This window comes from Megalops cyprinoides, chromosome 9, assembly GCF_013368585.1.
Source record: "Megalops cyprinoides isolate fMegCyp1 chromosome 9, fMegCyp1.pri, whole genome shotgun sequence".
Classification (NCBI taxonomy): Eukaryota; Metazoa; Chordata; class Actinopteri; order Elopiformes; family Megalopidae; genus Megalops; species Megalops cyprinoides.
The window spans coordinates 15,836,663-15,859,680 of NC_050591.1; the positions used below are offsets into that span (position 1 = coordinate 15,836,663).

Sequence of the window (23,018 nt, forward strand, 5' to 3'; positions counted from 1 at the left end):
GTATAGTTTTCCAAAGGAGGGAAAGATAATCATTTAGTCACAGAAGCAGATTAACAGCTCCACATGAAATAAAAAGAATAAACCTTTAACAGCATAGACAGCCAGGCATTTTATGAACAGGCGTTAGGTATAGTGATACAGACCGTTTCCAGTGAAGAGGTTGAGAAAGCTTGCATTTAGTGGTGCTTGGTAGGCACAAAACAGAGAAGATGCGGGCATCCTGTGTTAGTAAAATGTGTCCTGAGTCTGCTCGTTCTAGATCTGACTATCCACCTCGGTTTATCAGATGAGGCCAACACTAAACCTACGGTCTTGCCACCTACCTGTAATACATAATACACAATTTTATTGTGAGCAAGAGATGACAGAGATGTCGTCAAAGAAGATGAACATCTGATGTTTGATGTTTATTTGTTCAAGTCTCCATTTGCCAAATTGCAAAGTTCAGGGTTAGATAATTATTACATATTGCTTCAGGAAAGCAAAGGCAGCCATGACGGGCTTCAGAAATGGCACGTGTATCTGTGGCTAAATGAGGTGAACATCACTTCTAGCTTCACTTGGACAGCACTCAAGTGGCAGGAATTTTGGGGGATCACTGCAATGAATGGAAGAAATTGCGTTTGTTTGGAAAAAGTAACACTGGCATTTACTGTTTTTCTAGCCAAAGTTAGGGACAAATGTAGGTTCAATCCATGGGTCTGTGTATTTGAATTGTGACCCGAGATGTCTGTTCCAGTGTATGGGAAACATTGAGGCAGTGAGTGTCTGTTTTTCCCTCCAAATCCCTTCTCTTGTTCTCTATGTGAGAGGACAGGGACCTGCTATTCGGGGCCAAAATGGACTTTCCCAGCTGACATATAATGCCCTTACATTGTTCCCGTGATGTTGCAGTGAAGGGGCTACATTTCAGTGACAGTATTGTAATGTGGTGTGACAGTTCGGGGGCCTCCTGTGTGTTGTGGCTCTTACCTGGTTTAATGCCGTTGAACTTATCTCTGTCACACCAGAGGCCAAGTGGTTGGGTGAACAGCCCTGTTGCTCCTGCTGTATCCCCCACAGCACTTTCAGTTAACTACTGTTTGATCCCTTCATCCCAGGTCGTCCAAGATTCAAGAAGTTGGAACCTTAAGGTCAACACTTCAGCTCTGTTACCACTACACCACACTGTTGTCCTCTTCTAAGTAGTGAGACACGCGGTGGGTTTGATGCAGAGGAGAGCGTAGGGCGGTCTTGTAGTACCACATAAGGTCGTAGCGAGGAGACAAAGGCAGAAGAGCATTCATTCATCCCTTTGTGAATGGAGAACGGAGGCTATGTGCGTGCCTTTGGGGGGGGTGGGGGGGGGGGGCACAAGCAATTGTCCAGATGCAATCTAATCCGTCAGATGATGCATCGAAACAGACACTCTCTCATGGCGGTGCCGGAGGCATACCAAATTGGCAGACGTCATTGGAAGGACAACTGCACCTTGCTCACGTACATCCTTGGAGGATTCTACCTCGCGTCACATGGTACGTGGTCTAACAGCTTCAGCACTGCCTGCATCTATGCTTTTGCCTTCTACTTAGCTCTGTAGGCACATACACTTGGACTAATGACATAGGCATGAAATTACTTTTGTATGTATGTGTCTCTTACGACGCTGTCGAATGTGTCCTACAATAACGCATGCTGCAACAAAGCTAATGATTAACTATGAAATGGTAGGAAGACTGGGGCTCTTCCCTGTCATGCCTCAGCCCTGTGCTTTGTCCGTTAGCCAAGCCAGAGCAAACCTTATCTCAAGAAGTGTGCGTGTGTATGTGTGTGTGTGTGTGTGTGTGTGTGTGCGTGCGTGTATGGGCCTGCCTCAGTGACATCACTATCAGGGAGGATCCAAACTGACAGGAAAGTCAATTAAAGCTAAACTGATTTTACCAGCTGGGTCTTCAGCACAGCATGAGAGAGAGGGAGAGGGAGAGAGAGAGAGAGAGAGAGAGAGAGAGAAGAAAAAGGGGGAGGAAAGGAAAAAGAAAGGGTGAGAGACAGGGAACGAGAGAGGCAGAGAGAGCGAGCAGAAGGCTTTTTACCAGTGAGAAAAAGTTGAACCTCATCAGTTTCTTCTTCCTCTGACTGTATCTGCTCCGTAGTCAGGCAGTGAGGCAGAGGTGTGAGGCGCAGCGAGGGAGCTGGTCGCAGAGATCAGGGAAGGGAAGCTGCCGGATTTTTTTATGGGCAGGCTGAACTGACAACAGGATGAGGGGGTGAGAGAGGAGCCTAGCGCCGGGACACAGAGAGGGGAAGGGTGTCTTCATCCTCGCTGCATGCCTATTCTAGCAGGGCTGGGAGAGGCAAAAGCTGACCTGACAGTGAAAAAGAAATAGAGAAGGGGGGGGGACATTTCCTTCTACGGTACCCACGCGGCCCAAGGGTCCATAACGCTGGAGCGCAAGAACAAACCATGGACTCTGCACATCTCCCACTCCTCCTGGACGTGAGTATTTCACACACACTTTACAAACATTCTCTCTCTCTCTCTCTCTCTCTCTCTCTTTCTCTCTCTCTCTCTCTCTCTCACACAGACACACACACACACACACACACACACACACCTTCCCAGCTGAAGCTTGCAGCCGGGGCTGTGCTGCTTACACTATCAGCTGGATATACACATGCAAATTGGCACCCCTCCACTTGGCTTTTATCATACAAGGACAGGTTGACGAGACCACACCTGCAGCCTGCCCACCTGGAGCACAGGTGATTGTGGTCTTACTCAAGTCATAATGTGATTTCTGAAATGTAAAGGTTGCTCAATATACGCGTGTGGGATTTGTGTACATAAGGTTAAACATTTGGCAGCTGTTGTTATTGTACAAAGTGATACTCTCTGATATCACAGGGTAGCTCAATACACTGCAGTGACAGAACAGGTAGTGCCTGTTGAATGGCTGGTGTCTGAGGTCAGGTGGCATGTTTGACCATGACCATCCGTTGTGGAGTTATTCATCATGATTTGAACAAACTTCCCCCTCCCGACTTATTGAGAGTGAAATTTTAAATGAGCAAAGTGCAGAAGCAAGATGTCAAAATAGGCACGTATTTATCTGTGCAAACATATTTTAAGAAGAGGCAAATGCAAAAGTCTCACAACTTTATTGGGGCATGGAGTGGCGTGGGCACATATGCATGGAAGGGCATGGAAAGAGGAGTGACTGGTCGTGACCATAATCACTGTCAGAGGGACAAGTCAGGGTCAGTGGCGTGGGCAGCGGTTGGAGCAGCGACGCAGCAGTGGAACACCCACAGCGTCGTGTCTGGGCCACTGTGCTCCTCTCTGGGACACCCCTGGCGTGTACTGGCTGCAGCACTGGCGGAACGCTCCGCACCGTTGTTGAGGTCACTGCTGTTTGTGTGTGTGTGTTGGTCTGTCTGTGTGTGTGTGTGTGTTTGTGATTGTGAGTACGTGAGCGCCCTGGCTGTGTAGGTATGCATGCACAGCATCTTGCCCATGTGTGTGCGCATGGGTCTTTTTGTATTGGTACGCGAAGCACATCGGAACATGAGCGTGTATTTGTGTACTTCTGTGAAGGTATTCAGTCACACCATTTTAGCTTATGTGTGTGCATGTGTGTATGGGTATGTGAGCATGCCATCACACATGTGCAAATATGTGCATGCATGTGTGGGAAAATGTATGTGAGTGTTTGTAGTTTCCCACTATATGTGGTTTGCACTGTACATTTGGAGTGAACAGGGGCTTGTGTTCAGGACTGAAGTTATCATAAAGAATTGTAGAAGCCTGTAGCCAGTGGGTTGGACTGCCCCTGTTATTAACCTCTTAGTCACAGAGCTGCTCTAATACACTGTAATGAAAACACTCTGTGGGTTACCTAGATTATTATTCTAATGATTTCATCTCTCATGCACTGGAAAACATATCCCGAAATTTAGCCATTCTTTTGACTTAATGTACAGCACAGATTAAGCATCATTTAAGAAGGGTGAGAGCATTAATAATGATTAAATAGACATCTGTAAGAATGTAGTCTTTGAGAACTCAACTCACTGTGATGCAGAGAATGGCCTTTCAGATATCCATAAGAGAAATATTACATATTGCGTGACTATTGGTTGTGACATTACTGTCATCTTATGTGGAGAGAACCGTTAAAGGCCATTCTGGAAATCATATCAGATTTTTTTTTGTCAACACTACTACTAGTTCTGATGGCAATTGCTCCCATTCATAAATATGCACAATATGTAGGCACAAGAGGTGATCATCTCACAGGTTGACATATTACGTAGAACTGGAGGGGGAGACGTGAGGTGTGATAATCACCTAATCACTTAATCACATAATCAAAGGAGTGGATATCAATGGAGGGTGAGACAGCTTTCAAACAGCCCTCTCCAGGTAGACCCATCATGTAAGGAACTGAGAAGCAGGCAGGAGTTCTGGGGTTCAGACACAGAACAAGAAAGAGAGAGATTTGGAGAGAGAGAATGAGAGAGATAGAGCGAGAAAGAATCTGAGAAAGGAACATGGGTGAGAACAACAGGAAGAAAGAGGGGGGAACTGTGGGTAACGCCTGAAAAAGAGGCAAAGGATAAATCAGCCCGGTGGGGCGACTCACCAGACCTTTTTCCCCCCTGTCTGGGCACTGCCGTGCTCTTCCACAAAAACACCATTCATTACAGGCAGAGAGAAATGCTTTCCAACCAGGGACATCCCCACTTCGGATAGTGTGTGTGCATCATGTGAGTGTGCGTGTATTTGTGTTTATGCACATTTGCTGTTGACTAGTAATCACGGTCCATGGCAGGTAACCGGCGGACCACATCACTTGATTGTTCCAATGACAGCCCGTGTCTGTTTAAACAGGCGTGCTCATTTGCATTGGCTGTGCCAGCGAGGGTCAGACCCCCGTCTGTGGAGGGGGAGGGCAGTGGGGGGGGCAGACAGGACCTAATAATGTTGAAAGCAGCTCAGCTCACTTAATCAGTTCCCCCGAGGAGGAGCGGAAGACATCGCGGGAAAGCAATCGCGGGCTGAACGGATGAATGGATGACGTGACGTTGGGGGGGTCCGGGGGAGACAGACACAATAGCCACTGAAGGAGCCAAATTAAGTTTAGGGTTGTTTTTCTTTTTAAGTCAAGTATATTAGAGGGATAGGCATAGGACAAAGACAGAGTAGAGGGGGAGTGTCCTCTGTGTGCCCCCTGTCTCCACCCCCCCTCCCACCCCCCCCCCCCACACAAACTGAACTTCAATAAGGTCATAACACTGTTGGTGAGCAGGGAGGTGGGGGCTTAATCTAGTTTATGACCGGAAACAGCGGGAGGGAGTCAGCTGCCTGCTTCTCTGATTGTCCTCCTCTGGCTTGGCTCAGGTGGGCAGGGCAGTGAAAGTTAATGCATTCGGTATTCGACGGCATCACTCTCTGCTACAGAGCTGCCCCTCCCCCAGGAGAGCACTCGAGTCTGTGTGTCCGGCTGTGATGATGCAGCCGTAGCTGTTGCCGTTCTCCCGTGGCCAGATCCTGCCAACCCACAGAGCGCCGTTACCGCAGCGTTAGCACACCAGCCGGGAGAAACGGTGCATTCACATGAATCGGTTTGCCTTCAGTGTTGTGTTTCAAGAGGTAGAATATAAATAAAGTTATTGTTACACGCTGAGATATCAGGTGGCAAGCAGTCCCTGCCGTCTAAACGGGAGATCTGAGTCTGTCAGAGAGTGCGGGGAATCGGAGAAAAGACCCAGTGACTACAACTTTGAATGACAGAAGAAACATCAGACAGAACGATGGGTGCTTTCAGGCAGCGTGATCGGTCCTGCACCGACAGGCGATATGAAAGCACCAGGGACATATTGCCCGAAAAGTATTAACCCACACAAATTTTTAGGCCTGGAACCAGAATTCCTGAAAGGAGAACCAGAATCATTGCACAGCTCCTCATTTATTCTCCTTACTTCATTCCCCGCAGCATATCTGCCTCAGGTCAGGTGAACCCAGGATATGGACTTTGTGTATTTGTGGAGGTGTGTGATTGTCTTCCTTTTAAAGACCTGATGGAAACATTCTCATTTAGAGCCAACAGACGTTGTGTGCAGACCTCACTTTTGCTCTTTTTGCTGTTTGTCTTGGCAGACAGTGAAACAAGTGAAAACTGCATAGAACGTCATGTTACACAGTAGCCAGAAAGCCAGCAAGTGAGCAACATTACTGGTCATGGAGAGCTCATGAGCAAGAAAACAGACGCGCTAGAGTCAATTATTACCCCTGCTTAGATGTTGGCTGTGTATTTCTACGGGATTCATGGCAGATTTTGTATTTTGAGTTTAATCTTTTGTGTGCGTGTGGCCAGTCTATTTGTATGTGGTTGTTGGGATGCAGTCACCATGGGCCCTTCGGCCCCACAGATCGGAGGTCATTTTCAATAAGCCCGACCTAATGCCTCCCTCTGTGTCATCTTCCCCCTTCCCTCCACAGACACACAATGCTCCCTGCTAACCTTCTGGTCCTGATGGTCCTGCTGCTACCTCAGGCCCTGTCGGGCCACCAGGAGGGTCCCGCCCCCTCAGAGAGCAGCCCGTCGCCCCTGCTACAGCCCGGCCTGGCCCAGTCCATCCAGAACCTCCTGCTGACACGGCTGGGCCTGCGGTCCCGCCCGGCTCCCCGGCCCGGCACTCCTGTTCCTCAGTACCTGCTGGACCTGTATCGCTTCCACACGCAGCAGTACCACCTGGTGCAGGACCCCCAGTTCTCTTTCCCTGAGCACCATGTTCAGGGGGCCAACACTGTGCGAAGCTTTCACCACCAGGGTAAGAAGCACACACACATCCAGGGGTTGTGAAGTTAACCTTGAACTCTCATCGCCCATATGTCTACAAAGACATAATTATTATTATTATTATTATTATTATTGTTATTAATAATAATAATAATAATTGTGTACTTTATTGATCCCCCATGGAGAAATTCGTCCTCTGCATTTAACCCATCCTACACACCGTGAGCAGTGAGCACACACACACCAGGAGCCCACCAGGAGCATGCACACACATACAAGGAGCAGCTTTAAACTTGGTTGCTCGTTATTTGCTTGAAATTCTGTTTTAGTCTGTTTTTTTTTTTTATTTGGATTTTTTTGAATGTTATTTATCTACTTTTCTGTTCATTTGTTCCTTGTTTATCTTTACTCCTCCCTGCCTGATTTGTGTGCTTGTTTGTTTTAGTTATGCACTTATTGCTCTGCTTGTATGCATTTACTAGAAAGTGCTTTGAGCAACCATGCTTGAAAACCACTTTGTGAATAAACGTTTATTGCTATTAAATCAATTACAGTGGCATTTTGGTATCACTGGCCAGGTAGTTGCTACCACACTTCAACCCTCAAAGGAATAAACGGTGTGTGGGGCTTTCATCCAATCTGGCCCGTAGCATTTGTTGTCATGACAGCAAGCACTGGAGGCAAAAGACAATTGGACGCTGACCTTATATCAGTCAAAAACTGTGTGTCTGACTTTGTGGTGTGTTCTGGGTAAGTTGCTGGTTTCTGGCTGCTTGAAAACAGCCTCGATTGAAGAAGTTGATGTGAATAGTGTTGTATTTTCTGCCATGCTTCTTAAGTGCCTTCATCATAAGACTTGGAGAGCAGAACAGGTGCTTTTGTACAGGGCAATATTTGATCAAGTGAGCCAAGTTTTTACAGTATATATCATCCTTGTAAGGGCCGCTGTTTTGTTGAGTGCTGTGTACTGTGCCGCTAACCAAACACTTTCCCTGAGGTTCATTTTGATACATAACATTTTCCAGAAAACTTTTAAGCTCAAACTTAAATGATTAGATAGGTCATTCAGAGAACAGCCTTTGAAAGGGGTGCAAATTAATAGCTTTCTTATTACCCTTTTAGTGTTTGTTGTGGTCTCAGCAAATGATCCACTGTTCCCTTCTCTTTCAGACATGGACAGCCCCTCACTCCTCCCACTGAGTCAGGCAGGCGGGACGGACCGAGTCCTCATCACCTTCAATGTGTCCTCCATCCCTCGGGATGAGCGCGTGACGTCAGCAGAGCTCCGTGTCCTGCGTGGAGGGGCTGCTCAGGGGGTTCACAGGGTCGAGCTGTACCTTTCTGACAGTCACAGTGACGCGACACCGTTGCTGCTGGAGTCCCGGATTATCGAGCCAGGCAACGACAGCGTTGACTCCTGGGAGAGCTTCAGCCTGACCTCTGAACTCTTTGAGAGGCCCACCGGCAAGGCGGGTCATCTGGGGTTCGTGCTGGAGGTGACCTCCCTGAACGTCACTCCCTCCGGCGGACAGCAGGGGGAGCGCCTGAGAACGCGTCGGTCCGCTGGGCAGAGGGAGCCCGGCTGGGCACGAGAGAGACCCCTGCTGGTGACGTACAGCCACGATGGGCGCGGTCAGCCGCTGGTGGCACCCAAAGGCCGTCCAGAGAGGGGTTTCCTGAAGGATGCGCTGAGGAAGCAGAGGAGGGGAAGCGAGGGAAGGGACGCGGGACGGAGGGGCCGCTCTGACAGGAGGGTGAAGCGCAATGGAGGGCGTGCGGCTAAGCTGAAGAGGCTCTCCCGGGCCCGCTGCCGGCGCCACCCGCTCTATGTGGACTTCAACGACGTGGGCTGGAACAAGTGGATCGTGGCGCCCAGCGGCTACCACGCCTTCTTCTGCCTGGGCGAGTGCCGCTTCCCCCTGGCCGACCACATGAACTCCTCCAGCCACGCCATGGTGCAAACGCTGGTCAACTCTGTCAATGGGGCGGTGCCCCGGGCCTGCTGCGTGCCCACCGCCCTCAGCCCCATCGCTATGCTCTACCTGGACCAGCACGACCGCGTGGTCCTCAAGAACTACCAGGACATGGTGGTGGAGGGCTGCGGCTGCCGGTAGCAACGAGCGGGAGAGGAGTCAGGACGCTCTCTCTGTCCGTCAAAATCACGAGCATCTTTCCCACAATGCCCCAGACGTGACCGTGCATGACCCTTCCCCGCATTCTGCAAATTCTGATAACATGACCCACCCAGAAACAGGGTCGCTGTAGTCACTTTAGTGACCGTGCTACTTAATGGTAACCTGTCTTGCTGTGCGTGTTCTCGTGTGCTCGTACTTCCTTGTGTCGTATGCTTTGTTAACTACCATCCCTTATCGCATTCTGCAGCCACACATGGCTACTTCACCTTAAGGAAATAAATTTCAAAAGTTCAGCAATGGACAGGACCCAACAAACTATTCCATTCTGATGGGTTTCCCAGCGGGATTTATCATACCAGCTTGAGCATCGTCACGTAATGCATCTTTCACTGTGTTTCCCGCATTTTCAGATAATGGCGAAATTCTCCACAGATGACTGGCGGGACTCTAATGGGAGCTAATCCGGCAGTTAAAGACTGTCTGCAGAAAGCTATCAATCACAATGTATTTAAAACAATGTTAATAATATTGAAGGATAATGATATAGTTTGAATGTGTTATTATTTAAAGAGATGTTTATATCAATTTCTTTTCTGCTGAGACAAAGAATATTCAAAAAAGCTTTAAGAACACAATGAAGTGAATGTTCTTTGAATAAATATTATTTAAATGTAAACAGGTATGGATTATCAAACAAGGAGGAACACTTAATATTAACACTCAACAAGGCCCCAGCCACAATGATCTGATCAGCTCTACCAGAGTTAGAACTTTGACTCGACTCCATGACCACATGGTACTGATTGCACGTCACAACCTGACTGATGGATTTTCTATGTGTTTTTGAGTGCCACATTAGTTTACTGGTGTGTCACTGTCAGAATGTGGTCAAATTTTGGAGTTCAGCTAATAATTTAATTTGATATGATATGATACTGTTTGATCAGGGTTATGATGTAATTTAATCTGGGTTGACATAGCTGTATATGAATATGACTCTTAATGATGCAATTAGAATTATACCAGATGATGTAGGGCTCCTGGCCTTCTATGACTGATCTAATTCTTGTAACTCTGGTGGACTCTATGCTAGCATATATATGCTGGAACCTCAGACTATGTGCCAAGTGTCTGCTTTCTTCAAACAACCGCTAAAGTAAAGTTCTGTACTCAATGCCTTGTCACATGAATGTACAAGATATCCTCTTTATGAGTGGAACACATTTTTGTCTGTGTGATGGCTGTTCTTCCAAATGGCTGCATTTATCCAATCAGTCTGTAAACAATGGTGCACAGTGTGACATTGCTTAAAAACATGCCGGTATAATGTAATAAAGACAAACCAGAGAACAAACACTGCAAATATCATCTCATCATTTTTTAAAATAATCACTTGATGGTATGTTTCTTTTTGCTATCTGTGAGACCCATCCTCGTCTGAGGCAGGCTGAAGCCATAGGGTGGAGCAGAGGTTACATGAATGCTCCTCCAATTGGTTGCCATTCCTGTCTGTCTTTGTATGGTGAACACACGTGTGAGCCTGACTGACCAATAGACCTACAGCATCCATGTTTGTGAAATGATGTCAGATGAAGTCCTGGGTGCCGCTGCTTTCAGCACTGATGAAAAATTTTACTCAGAGGCCTACTTACTGAAATCACCCCTGGAAGACAAGGGACAGGGGGGACATTGTGGTTTTACAGTAGCTGAGTTTACTACTGAGCCACTGTAGCTCTGTATAATTACATTAAAACTTGCACCTGGATTTTTCACTCATTCCTCAGTCTTAATCCATCTCCTGGCCTGCAAAACACATTTCCCTTATAGCAGTCAATCTGTCATTCGTCTGCAGTTCCCTTTAACATTCATCATCCACTTGAGCATAACACCATCTCAGCTATTCTTGCTGTCTGTGCTTGTCCAGGGTCGGGTCCCGGATCTCGCCTTCTCCTTAGCGGGATTGGCCCCCTTTCTTCCCCTGCCAGACACTTCCCCTGCTGCAGAGCAAAGCGCTGAGAGGTTTAGAGGTTGAGAAGTGTGACGCCAGCGGCCTGTTTTCAGTCGGAACCTCCATGTCTTCGACCCAACACAGTCCAGAGCCCCTATGGAGTACCGCAGCTGCAGCTGGAGCAGCGGAGAACCACACATGCAGCTCGCTCCACGCTAGTCATCATCCACTGGCTGCTGCCTGGGTCTGCCATGTGTGAGGAGCGTGTTTGTGTGCATGTACATGTGCGCGCGCGTGTGTGTGTGTGTGTGTGTGTGTGTGTGTGTGTGTGCGTTGATGTGTGCATTTGTGTGTGTGCGTACGTGAGTGTGTATGCTCATCTGAGTGTATATTTGTGTGCATGTCCTTCCCTCTGACGAGCAGCATGGTGAGAGGGACAGATCATCAGGTGAAATGCATTCAGAATGAGTCACACAGCAGCAGGGAAACAACCTTTGGCCCTGTGGGGGCCTGACTATCTCCCTCTCTCTCTGTTCCCACACAGATGTTGGATTACAGCTGTCTGTTGGGTATCAGGTGGGTGGAGTGAATGGGGACAGAACAGGAGGGGAGGGTTTTGGGGGAGGGTGGAGGACAGGATATGACAAGGCTTATCTTGTGAACTGCGCAGATTAGACTGTGCTGGATGAGAGTGGCACAGGACCTGGTTATCTCATAAAACATCTGAATGGGCCTCTTTTAAAAACATATATAATCTTAAAACCAGGTGCAGGGCTTTATTTACGATCACTTGATAGGCAATGGTGCAAGATCACATTGAAAAACAGATACACTCAGGGATGGAAAACTCAAGACATATAAAATATAAGATGGGGTGATGAGCCCTGTGACATGGTACAAAAGCTGTCTGATGGCTCTTGGAGATTGAAACCAGGCCAGTGTGTTATGCTGCTGACTTTTGACCTGGTATGTTCACCACATCAGTCAGTCAACCTTAAATATATAGCTTTCCAAAGCACAAAAACACAAAAGAAATTGCTGAAATAAAACAAAGTATCTTTTGAATAACTTTGTCTATTCACTTACATTTCCTGATATATGTTACATATCAGATACATACATCTGCATTGGTCAGTTTATTCATAATTGATGGTTATGTGTCAGGTTGAATCCCACAGAGTCTGTTTATGTATATTGAAACAAGCACCTTGCCTAGCAATATTTTTGACTGATCAAAACTGATCAAAAATAAATCACATTAGTTCTCCTGGAAATACATGCTATTCGTGGACAATTACAATGTTTACGGTTGTAAAGAAAGAGAACCACTATTCTCTGGCACCCCACTGTGTTCCAGAACATTGGTGGCACATAACCCAAGGCAATCCAGGCCTGATGATGTCAGTGATATTCCTTGGAGTTTTGGATGAGATTCAGTCGTGGGACTGATGACAAAAGGAATCACAGACAGCGCCCTCACTGGCCAGTCATTCAGTTTACTGAAAATCCTGCCTCTGCAACTGTTGAAGTAAAACATGTTCTGATTTGCTGCCTGATTATGAATACTCACCAAGGATCACAGTCAAAGACAGAACATGCAAGGCAAGTACAGCAATGCAGACAGCACCAGAAGCTTCTCTTATTAACCAGAACCTCCCAGACAGGACAGGAAGGATGGACTTACAGCCTTCCCTTTTAATGCTCTCTGAAGGAACTACTGCCTTAGTCCTGGATATGTGTCTGTCACAAAACATGTCAAGAGACAGATGTTGACTGGAGCTATCCTTCAGTAAACATACTTCAGCTGCTGTTAAAGCTGGTTGGTAGGGAGTGGATATGTCATGACAAACAAATGATGAAGGTCTTAGAGTCTCATAGTGCTCCACTCAAATGAATGGCCAAAGCTGGATACCTGCTGAGAACGAGAAAGTGAGACACCATCCAAACACAGGATTCTGGAGGGACAGATCCCACGCCTACGGATGGTATTGGTGTTTCCAAACACAGCTTAATACGAGTGTGTGCATGCATCTAGGCAGCGTCAGCGTTGGTTTTGTGGATAGCTGGTGGTCTCAGTATCGCGCCATTTCTCTGCTTCCTTCTGTGCAGGCTCCTGGAAGCCCCATCCATCCCCCTCCCCTCCCTTTCTCCAGTGTGGTGCGCAGGCTGGATAAAGACTTAATGCTACGCTCGAACCTTCTGCTGGTCCCAGGGAGGCCATGGCGCAGTCATTCCTCGCAGCCTGGGATGAAAAATGATGTTTGTACAGGTGTCTAGCAATGCTGACACCCTCCCAGCTCGGCTGGAAACTGCATCGGTTTCTCCCTTTTCTCCTCCTTCTCTCTCTCTTTTGCTGCCTCCCTTTTTCCTTCCTCTCCAGTCACATCCTAAATGAAAATGTTTACCAAGGCAGACGATTGAAAGAATAATACACAAGGGGAGGAGTTTCAAGCAAGGAGCCAATGTCTTTAGCGCATACATTGTTAATGAGACCGGTGGTGCACTGGGGGACAGGGGAGCGCTTGGCTGTGAAAACCCAGGTTTACTGCTGCCCTGCTGGAGACACGGCTCTCTTGCGTCCTTACATTTTTCAGAGGATTGCAATAAAGGAGTCACCAGGTCAGGCTTCAAGGGCTGAGCCTCTTTACCCACTGGAATTCCACCGTTTGTCTTGATTTCCCTGTCCCCCTGGACAAAAAAAAAACCTTAATAACAAACAAAAGAGGGAATGAGCAAACACGTTTACAAAAATGAAAAAAGGGCCTATTAAGCCTGGGTGAGAAGGAGAGAGGGAAAGCTGGGACAGCTGCCGGGCTGTTTATGCTGCAGATGTCACTTTTCTCCAGATGTTGCCGAGCCCATAGCAGGAGAGGGGAGGGGGGGCGCGCTGCAAGGAGGGAATTATAGCACAGCGTATTTCATGGTTTTTACATCCAACCTCCCAGGCATGGCCTGAGGATCCCTCACCTTCACAAACCAACTGAAACACAACAGCCAATCACAGCAGCAAGCAGCAGCTCGGTGCGCTCAAATGCTACTAATTGCAAGACCAAATTCCACTCCGGAGCATGGCAATCAGCAGATAAGATCTGAGAGCCCTGGTTACAACACATCGACCATGTAGGCTAAGCCACAGTCTACTGCAACGGCTAAGCCACTTGTTAGGTATCCATAATGAAGTGATACGGTCGCCTTACTTGTTGCTTTCCACGTGCCTTTCAGATTGCTCCAGCCCTTTTTCAAATTCGGACCTGTGCCACAGTCCTCCTGTAAGACACAGGATATAACCACAAGGTTAGTTTCCGCTGTTAGACTAAGTACAGGGAGCTATTCCTGTGCACGAACATCATTCCCAGTCCCAGTGAGCCATCTCCATATTTCAGTATGGCTTCTGTATTACACAGACCACCCTTGCTCTGGAGAGAAAGTGAAACCAGTCAAAGAATATATTTTTTCCACAAACAGAGCAATTTGATCCCCTTTCGTCTTTTATTTTGACTATAACTGTTACATTTTGATTGTCAGAGCTTGGGCACAGGAGAAATAAATAAGCACAGAATGAATAAAACAACTTCATGAAATAAAATAAAGAGTTCATTGAATCTGATGAATGGTCACCAGGGGGGACATTATATAAAAAAAAAAAAATCAACCCCCAAAACTCATTCCGCTTTTTGGCTATTCTCTTTGTTTTTGTTTTTTTCAGGCAGAGTAAAGTCATTGCATTCGCACATGTGCCCCTTTCTACCGAAAACACAACCGACTACGGGTGTGTGAGTACTCAGCCAGCGGTTACTCTGCGGAGTACATGGCGCTCCTGAGGAACATTAAAACATATTTCTTTCCTTCCAAATGAAACTACGGAAAAAAGGACGGAAGAGAAGAAAGGCCTGGCATGGACATCAGATTAGCGCTTTGAACATCTGTGAATCTATCCGGCCCGAGAAACCGCTTCCTAACACAACCCTGCCCAATTTCAATACGCCTTCCTCCTCCCCCTGTGTCTTTCCGTCCATCCATATGTCTCCCGTTCTTTCCCACTCGTTCTCTCTCTCTCATTTGAAACTTAGACCTAGCCTTGTGAGAATCCCCATAAAAAGACACAGAACTAGCAACCTCAAGGGATTCTTGTGTCAACAATACCACTTGTCATCCGGGTCATAAGGTCGGCGTGAGAAATCCCAGGGCTGTTTAAAAGCATGTTGACGTATGTGCTGCAAATTCACTGTCCTCGCCACGGTCCAGGCAAAGAAGTGCAAAGAATAATATATCTTGCACAGAGGCTTTCAGAGAGAGAGAGGGTCCATCAGTAGCTGAGCCGATGAGCTGTGTGCTCGCAGGGGGGCGGGGTGGAAACAATTTGAAGACAACACGATGGAGAGGCTGATATATCAGCCCCCTGTGGTGGGCCGCCAGTTTTAATTATCCCCATGGAAACCGAGGCACTGAGCTGAAACTCTGCAAGGGAGGATCCAATAGCAGTTCTGAGGGGCTTCCACACAGGTGTTCCACACAGTAAAAACCACACAAGTACAAGTACGAAGACATGACACAATTAAATCATACAGAAGTATATAACAGTTTATTCAAAACTTTTTTGTTCAGGTGAGCATTAAGCATTTCTGGAAGAGTTTCATGTCATGCTTTGGAAGCGTGACAACCAGCAATGCTGGTCAGTCCAGCAATGCTGAGACAATGCCTGGGTGCCACCAGAAATCCATCACTTTCTGAGCATTGAGACAGGTGGAGCCTCAGTGACAGCTCCTGATGGTGGCCCAGCATCAGGCCTGGGCCGATAAGCACCCAGAGCATCCCAAAGCCAAGATCAGACCTTCATAATTTTTCCCTCTGCTTCTTTTGGCTTCAACAACAGAGCAATAAGATAAATCATGGTGCTGGTTCAGGCCCGAATGAGAAAACCAAGCCCTCTGTGATGCTGTGTGTCTTCTATGATCTCATCTCAGATTGAGGGTTACCATCCCCACTCCACCCCCCCCCCCCCAAACGTGGATCTGAAGGCCTAGGAATGTCAAGGAAAAGCCCCCTTCTGCTCCTAAAGGTTATTTTTATCCCTCGTGATGGTAAGGGACATAAACTGCACCACAGATATCCAGCAAACCACAGAACATCCCTTTTAGCTGCTGCCATGGCAAAGTGGGAGGTTTGGAACCAAGTTCTGGACCGATTCAGATGCAGGTCTTCCGGTGCACCATCCCTCCACAGTAAAATTATCAAGACCACCTGTGAGAAATCACACCCCTCCACTCATGCTGAGTATTTCAAAATAAATGTTTTTTCATGTGACGCGATGGCTTGAGGATAATTACTATATTTATCCACTGACTGACACGTGCATTTCGCAATAGGCGATACCCAAGAACAAAAGCATAGAAACAGAGCACTAAGTGGCAGACTGCTGTAAATAATTTCACCTCTAGAAGGTAAATTTCCACCTAAAACATCAAAGTCCAACGTTGCATGCTGTGTTTAGAGGTACTGTGTTCTTCACTTGTTCCCATAATGTTCTGTTACTCTCTGGGGACAAGGCTATTAGCCAAAGAAGAAAGTAATGACAACAGCAAGATATAGAAATAGGTCATACATTAATACTATAAACATGCAAATTACTGTTTTGATTGCGAATTATTAGGGTATTATAAAGGTAGGGAAGGCATGCTTATCATAAAACCCAACTCAGGTTTTAAGATTAAGCATGGACTGGAATTCAATTTTGTGATCACACAGTTCATCAAAAAATAAGTAAGAAAAAGATTGAGAATCTGTTGTAGCATCATCACATGCAAAGTGACACACATTTTCTCAAACAAAACTTTTTTCTTTTTTTTTTTGCTAAGATGATATATCTTCTTGTATCAAAACAAAGCAAAAGGAAGGCAAAAATCTTGAATTCTACCAAAACTGAGAGTTGTGTGAAAAAATATACGCTCACATTAAAGGACTTGATAAAATGCATCCTAAGCATGCATGTAACTTCAAGATGAGAAAATATAATTTGAAAGTGAATCATTTTTCCTGGAAATCCCTTTACACCATGGCATGTTTTTTATTTAGGAGAGTACGTAATCCGCCTTCATGCGGCCATGTCCATTAAACAGTGATGCCGGTGTAAACACTGGGATGTTATCTGGATGGGGAAGCACAATGAAGCACGCAGTGACACGTGGCGTTCCTGTGCGTCTCCGAGGACCAGATCGGGTGACAGGACAATAACTGGCTGCCCAGAAGTGATCATTTCCCGGGGAGGAGAGCATGCTGGGAACAAGAAGCCTTTCAAATCAGATCACCCGCAGAAAGACATTTTTAAAGAAAGTGATGGGGAGGACAAGGGCAAACCCACCCACCTTCCTTGCATTGGTGTGTTTCAAAAAAGACATAACAAGGAGAAGGAGGGGGAGATAGCAGGCATTTTTCTTTTGAACAGCTCCATTAGTAAGAAGTTTTTGAAACCCATAATTCCGTGTGTGGTGTAGATAATGTTTTCACGTTTAAGAGATAATTGATGTTGTCAAACATTAAACTTAACGGTTTGTATAAATATTTGCACAATGCTACATGACTGTTGTTTATCACAACGTACATTGCCCTGTGCCCGTGCATTTTAAACATTCTGTTCTGACTCCCGTATAGTACCATGCACACGTAATGTAATCATTCATTGCCATTTTTTACTTGTGCTTTGTGAAATGTAAACACATATCTGTTTACTTTTCATAGCATACCATATTTATATATGTTGTAAAGAGGAATTTATCTTAATACTGTATATTAAATATGTGTGTACGTCCAAAGTGGTCTTTTCATGGCAGCAAAGAAATTACTGAAAGGGCACCTACAGAGAGATACAAAGAGAGAAAAACTTTTAGGTCAGCTTTACATCACAATTAAGAACTTTAAATTTATGTAATTTTCAAAAAGGAATGGAATTTATGTAATTTTTTAAAAAAAAAGTCACCATCACGTGAAACAACAGAAATGCTTTCAAAGAAATTGGTAAGAAAAACACACAAAACCGGTTAAAAAGAAAACCTTTTTTAGTTGTTAATATTACTGTTTATTGTGTGTGTGTGTGTGTGTGTGTTTCTCTTTGCATGTGTGTATGTGTGTGTGTTGGTTTGGGGGGGCAGGATATAAAAAAGACAACTCTAATGACGTGTATGGGAAGTAAAATCGTTAGTCTGCTCCTCATCCATTCCCGCACGCAGATGCTGTGTGACAGATCAAATCCTTGTATGATTTTACACATCCCTGGGTTCCCACTGTGTTTTCAAAGTGAAAAAGAAAGAAAAAAACATTTAATGTGAAAACCGTGTGGACATGTGGTAGTGATCAGAGCTGGCCTGGAGCTCCAGGAGCAGAAGTGTCTCTTATCCTTTCCTCATGATAACCCACTTTAAACAGGGGCTTTCTTTCCCCAAGATCCAAAACGAATCCCTGCAGTTTCTGTCTTTTCCTCCATTTTTCTGTTTTATTTCACCTGGTGTGTCCTGTGTTTACACCTCAATGGCCTCCTGCAGCTTTCCCACAAGAAAAAATCCCAGCATGCCTTGCACTGAACCCAGGGAACTACCATGCTGAAGAGACTGAAAATACTTTAAAGCATACTCTTAATCCATATATGAAAGTGCGTGTGTGTGTGTGTGTGTGTGTGTGTGTGTGTGTGTGTGTGTGTGTACTTTGTGTATCAGTGTCTGTCTTTGCTTTATCACATGCCTCAATGCATTTACACTATATATACACGGGGGACAGAGGAGAGCTGTTGATTACTTCTCATGTCTTATATGCCTCCGGCCGAGGGCAGAACCCGTCTGCGCTTCTCCCCCTCAGACTCCCAATGGAACCGTCCCCCGTCTGTCCACAGGAAGGCCGTCCTTCCAGTCCCTCCCTCCTGCCCTCCCTCAAAACCCCACTCACCTCTCTCGCTGACAGATCATCTGCCTCTTCAGCAGCTCCAACAATCACTGTGGGGTCATATCCCTGGCCCTTACCACCCTAAAACAAAGTCATGCAAGTTTACTGTTTTAAAGCCTGCTTATTAAAGCCCTTATATCATTCCAAAACATAATAACAATAGTCTTCATTTGTATAGACTCTCTCCAGCAGTAAAGCAATATAAGGGATGTTAAAATAATGACAACAGAAATACTGACAGACAAGCCAGATTAGAAAAAACACAACAAAAAGAAATATCCTGTCTAATCTTCAGGCTCTCAGTCTATTCTAATTACTGATCCCTTTCAGGTATGCTGAGTCATTGTGGTCAAAACAAGCTTCATCTCACTGAATTACTTAATGTGATGTTTTTTTTTCCTGCGCATGTTAGGGCTCTCGCAATGGTGCTAAGCAGAATGCATACAAAACCACTCCACCACTGCATGCACATACTGTAACTTTTCACTTGGCAACCACAACCACAAGTTTCTGGCATAGCGTCAAATATGACAACACAGCACATGGCAACAACAAATATGATGTTTGTGGTACGTTACCATAAAACATGACAGCACAGATCCTTTTGTTTGTAATTATTTTGCCAACACTACGAGTGGAACATATCAATGAGTGAAAGTAGCACCTGTAAGTAAGGTGACTTTGCGGTTAACCCTATTTGGTGGATAGAGAACACTCAGGTAAAAATATTTCACCCAGTTTCCCAGTAAAAAACTACACCTTTTTATTTTGTCATCTAATTATTCCCCACAATTGTACAGAATAAACAAGTTTTCAGGTGACCTTCCTGGGACAATACAGGTATAAAGTAAATAGAAATAAATAAATAAATAGGTAAGCCAGGGAGCTTGGAAGAGACAGGAGGAATGACCAGAGGCCTTGGGTTTACATTTGGAGTGGGTGCTTATCTGGGAGTGAATTTCACTATGTGACATAGAAAATACTGCCATAACCCATGTAAACTAGCTTTATAAGCATTTTTAGTATAAGGTCATATTTTGTACAGCCTAAGCCTTGGCTATATGGCTATTTTGTTGCAACTGAGAATGTCACCCACACAAAAAGCTATTCATAAATTATATTCATAAAAAAACAAGAATACAGCCAGTACTGGAGAGATTATTGAGCTGATCTGCTTGTCCCTGCTACTGAGACTGAACTCCGCTGAATAGCAGGAGGTTATTTGGCAGCTCGTGCAGCCCAGAAGATCAGCTTACTTCATTATTTCTGAACGGCCATCGTAATGAACCAACCCAGGGCACGCAGCCGTCTGCCTGAGGAGCTGGAGGGAAAGGAATGAGGCTGGAGCTGGGAGATGGAGTGGGTGGAGCGGAGCAGAGCGGCCTGTCACCTCTCTGTTCTCACAAGCATCACTTCCTCATGTGTGGGAAACAGATCAGTTATTCATTCTTGGATTCACTTTATTTGGAAGATTCATTCCTTCCCTGTTTCCCCCCACATAAACTCTCCTCCAGTCCTCGGATGACATCCTCTTAAAGAAAAGGGAGAGAAAAGGGACCGAAGTCAAAGTCCCAGAATAATCCTCCAGGTCGCCAGTTTTGCGGATTTATAAGCGGAAGGAGTAAGCTGAGCTCCATCAACATTGGCTTGCTGAGGGCAGTATAGGTTGTCCTTGCTAGGGCCTGTGTCAGTGCGATCATGGGGGGAGCATGGGGTGTCTCTCTCCTTCAAAAACAGAGAGCTCCTACATGTCAGCTAGACTTGAGTCAGCTCCCACTACACTTTCGAGAAGGTGGTATGTCTGGGGGTTACTGGCCAATCATAAGGTCCTAGGTTTGAGGGTGAATCCATTATTTTTGCTTTGTTTCTTTGAGAGGAAGGGAACAAAAGGGACTGAAGATCCCTAAAGCCAATTTTATATATGTCATTACATTGTAATTAGCATCTATGCTGATGTATAACTCTACAACCTGAAACTAAGTAATTATTGGTCAACTCAAACTTATGGCATATGGAATTCCATGGGCTTTTTGAAAAACCCTATAACTAACGTTTCATCTGAGCCTGAGCTTTAAAGTGTGACTGGCTCTCCATCTAAACCTGGGCCTTAAAGTGTAACTGCGCTGTATCTACCAGCTGTTAAAGATTATACGTATAATGTATTGTTAATTTCTCCCAATCTATGCCTATTTCTTTAAAAAATATTGGCCTAAAGATGATTCATTGCTTGAATACATTTTATCTGGTATGTGCGTGATAGAGGGTTTGTCTTAAATAGAGATGTGAACTATCTGCTGTGCCAAGACTGCAAGTGCCCTGTGTCTATCTGCAAACCTGTATTTATCTATATATATGCAATGTGTTTATGTAGATATATCTATATCTAAATATACAAACAAGCAGTACCTGCTTTAATGACTCAGTTCTTTCCTGGAAGCCCTGCCCTAAACCTATAAAGTACTGCATAAACATTCAATATTGCGACAGGCAGTACTTTATGGTTACAGAGCATGGCGAAACGGAAACGGACTTGCAGAACAATGAGACTCAAAATCAGCGTTTGGACCATGTTTTCAGTAGAGCAAGATAAAAAACATACACTCGTAGGATAAAAGAAATACTTTCCCTTAAAGACTTCCGCATGAGATCATTTTGTGGTTGTAGTGGTTTAAGTCTTTTCGTGTTGATCCTGTGCTAATCCTGTTGTTATCAGCTTGCTGAGCTGAGTTCATTACAGTTGCCCCCATGCGCTCACTGAATGAAAGGAGCTAAGAAATCAATTAGAAAAACACATAAAACTAAAGACATTATTAATTAGAAAATTTGCCAGAGCTGGAAGATGGAAGTTCAAGCCAAAGCAAACTTTACATAAATGAATGACAGCATTAAATATATACATATACATATATATATATATATATATATACGTACGTAGCTACGTCTATAGGGACTCCCCAAGCACTTGCACCTTGGCAAGTATATTACACAATATATTTAACATCTGGACATAGCTACATATATAAAAACATAGCTATATATAGGTTTATATAAAGTACATATATATATATACTGTATGTATGTATTTGTGTGTGTTTACATTGCATACGTAGCTATGTCTAGATGTTAAATATATTGTGTAATATGCTTGCCAAGTTACAAGTGCTCGGGGAGTCCCAGTTTAATCTGCCTCATTTTGGTGATGCTATAATTCAGACACGGTCCCATGCTCTGCAGTCTTCCTCAGCTTTTTCCCAAACTTTTTTTGGGAAGGAGGTGAAGCGGAAACACAAAAAGGAGAACCGCTGCTTTCCCTCAAACCAGGCAGCCAGGAGATTGGCAGTGACAAAGCAGCCCATTAATAATTACAGAGGAAACAGAGGAAGCCCTGACATGGACTCAGAACACTGCACTGCACAAGTGTTTCCAATCAGATGTTGAAAAATGTTCATGTCTGGCCACTGTTGAGAGGACTATTCGTCCCCTTCTGTTCTGAGGCAGTAGGCCAGGGGTAAACTGAAACCTCAGTCAAAAAATGCAACAGAAAAAGGACAGCAGCCTTTTAATTTCTTCACACTTTGACAGATTCAAGGTTCATACAAAAAATACCTCAGGTGGTGCATGTTTTTAGGTGCTTTGACATAAAGAAAATGTGTTTCCTTATTAAGAAACAGCTGTGGTAGAGAAGGTAATATTTCTTACTGTTGTAATCAAAACAGAAACGTAACAGTGTGGTATAGTGGTAAGGAACAGGGCCTGTAACCTAAAAGTGGCCTGTTTGGTTTCTGATTGGGGTACTACTGTTGTACCATTAGGCAAGGTACATAACCTAAATTGCATCATTAATTTTCCAGCTGTAAAAGTGCACAAAAATAAAAAAAAAATGCAAGCTATTCTGGATAAGTTATTCTGGACTTATTCTGGATAAGGCTATAACTGAATTATCAAATTCAGTTGTTGTTGTTAAGCTGACTGAATCATACGTTACAGAGTGTCCCTTAACTAGATAAAAAAAATGTCTTGAATACTGTGAGCTGCGCTACATGGACAACATTAACTTCAGTCAGAAGCTGAGGTTAGGAAAACACTGCCCTCTACTGGAATGCTTAGTTCACGCTACTTGAAAGAATGGCAGTAACTTATTAACAGTCCTCTTTGTTTAGCGTGCCCTCATTTCTGTAAACACAAATGCAAACTCACAATTAATGTCTTAAATGGTAAGGCTAA

General features: G+C 45.0%; 1 protein-coding gene across 1 annotated transcript; it reads left to right on the forward strand.

Annotated features, from left to right (window-relative positions):
• The first annotated feature begins 1,996 nt into the window (after positions 1-1,996).
• LOC118783248 (bone morphogenetic protein 2-like) lies at positions 1,997-9,744 on the forward strand. Its single transcript, XM_036537012.1, has 3 exons — positions 1,997-2,476; positions 6,482-6,813; positions 7,953-9,744. Exons 2-3 carry the CDS (start codon positions 6,489-6,491, stop codon positions 8,894-8,896), a joined length of 1,269 nt encoding a protein of 422 aa, XP_036392905.1. The 5' UTR covers positions 1,997-2,476; positions 6,482-6,488; the 3' UTR covers positions 8,897-9,744.
• Positions 9,745-23,018: the final 13,274 nt, after the last annotated feature.

What these genes read in the sequence shown, in the direction of transcription:
- LOC118783248 (XM_036537012.1), top strand. Translation starts at nt 6,489, where the DNA reads ATGCTCCCTGCTAACCTTCTGGTCCTGATGGTCCTGCTGCTACCTCAG. An exon ending in GCGAAGCTTTCACCACCAGG is followed by an intron (nt 6,814 to 7,952) that starts GTAAGAAGCACA and finishes CTTCTCTTTCAG; the next exon opens with ACATGGACAGCCCCTCACTC.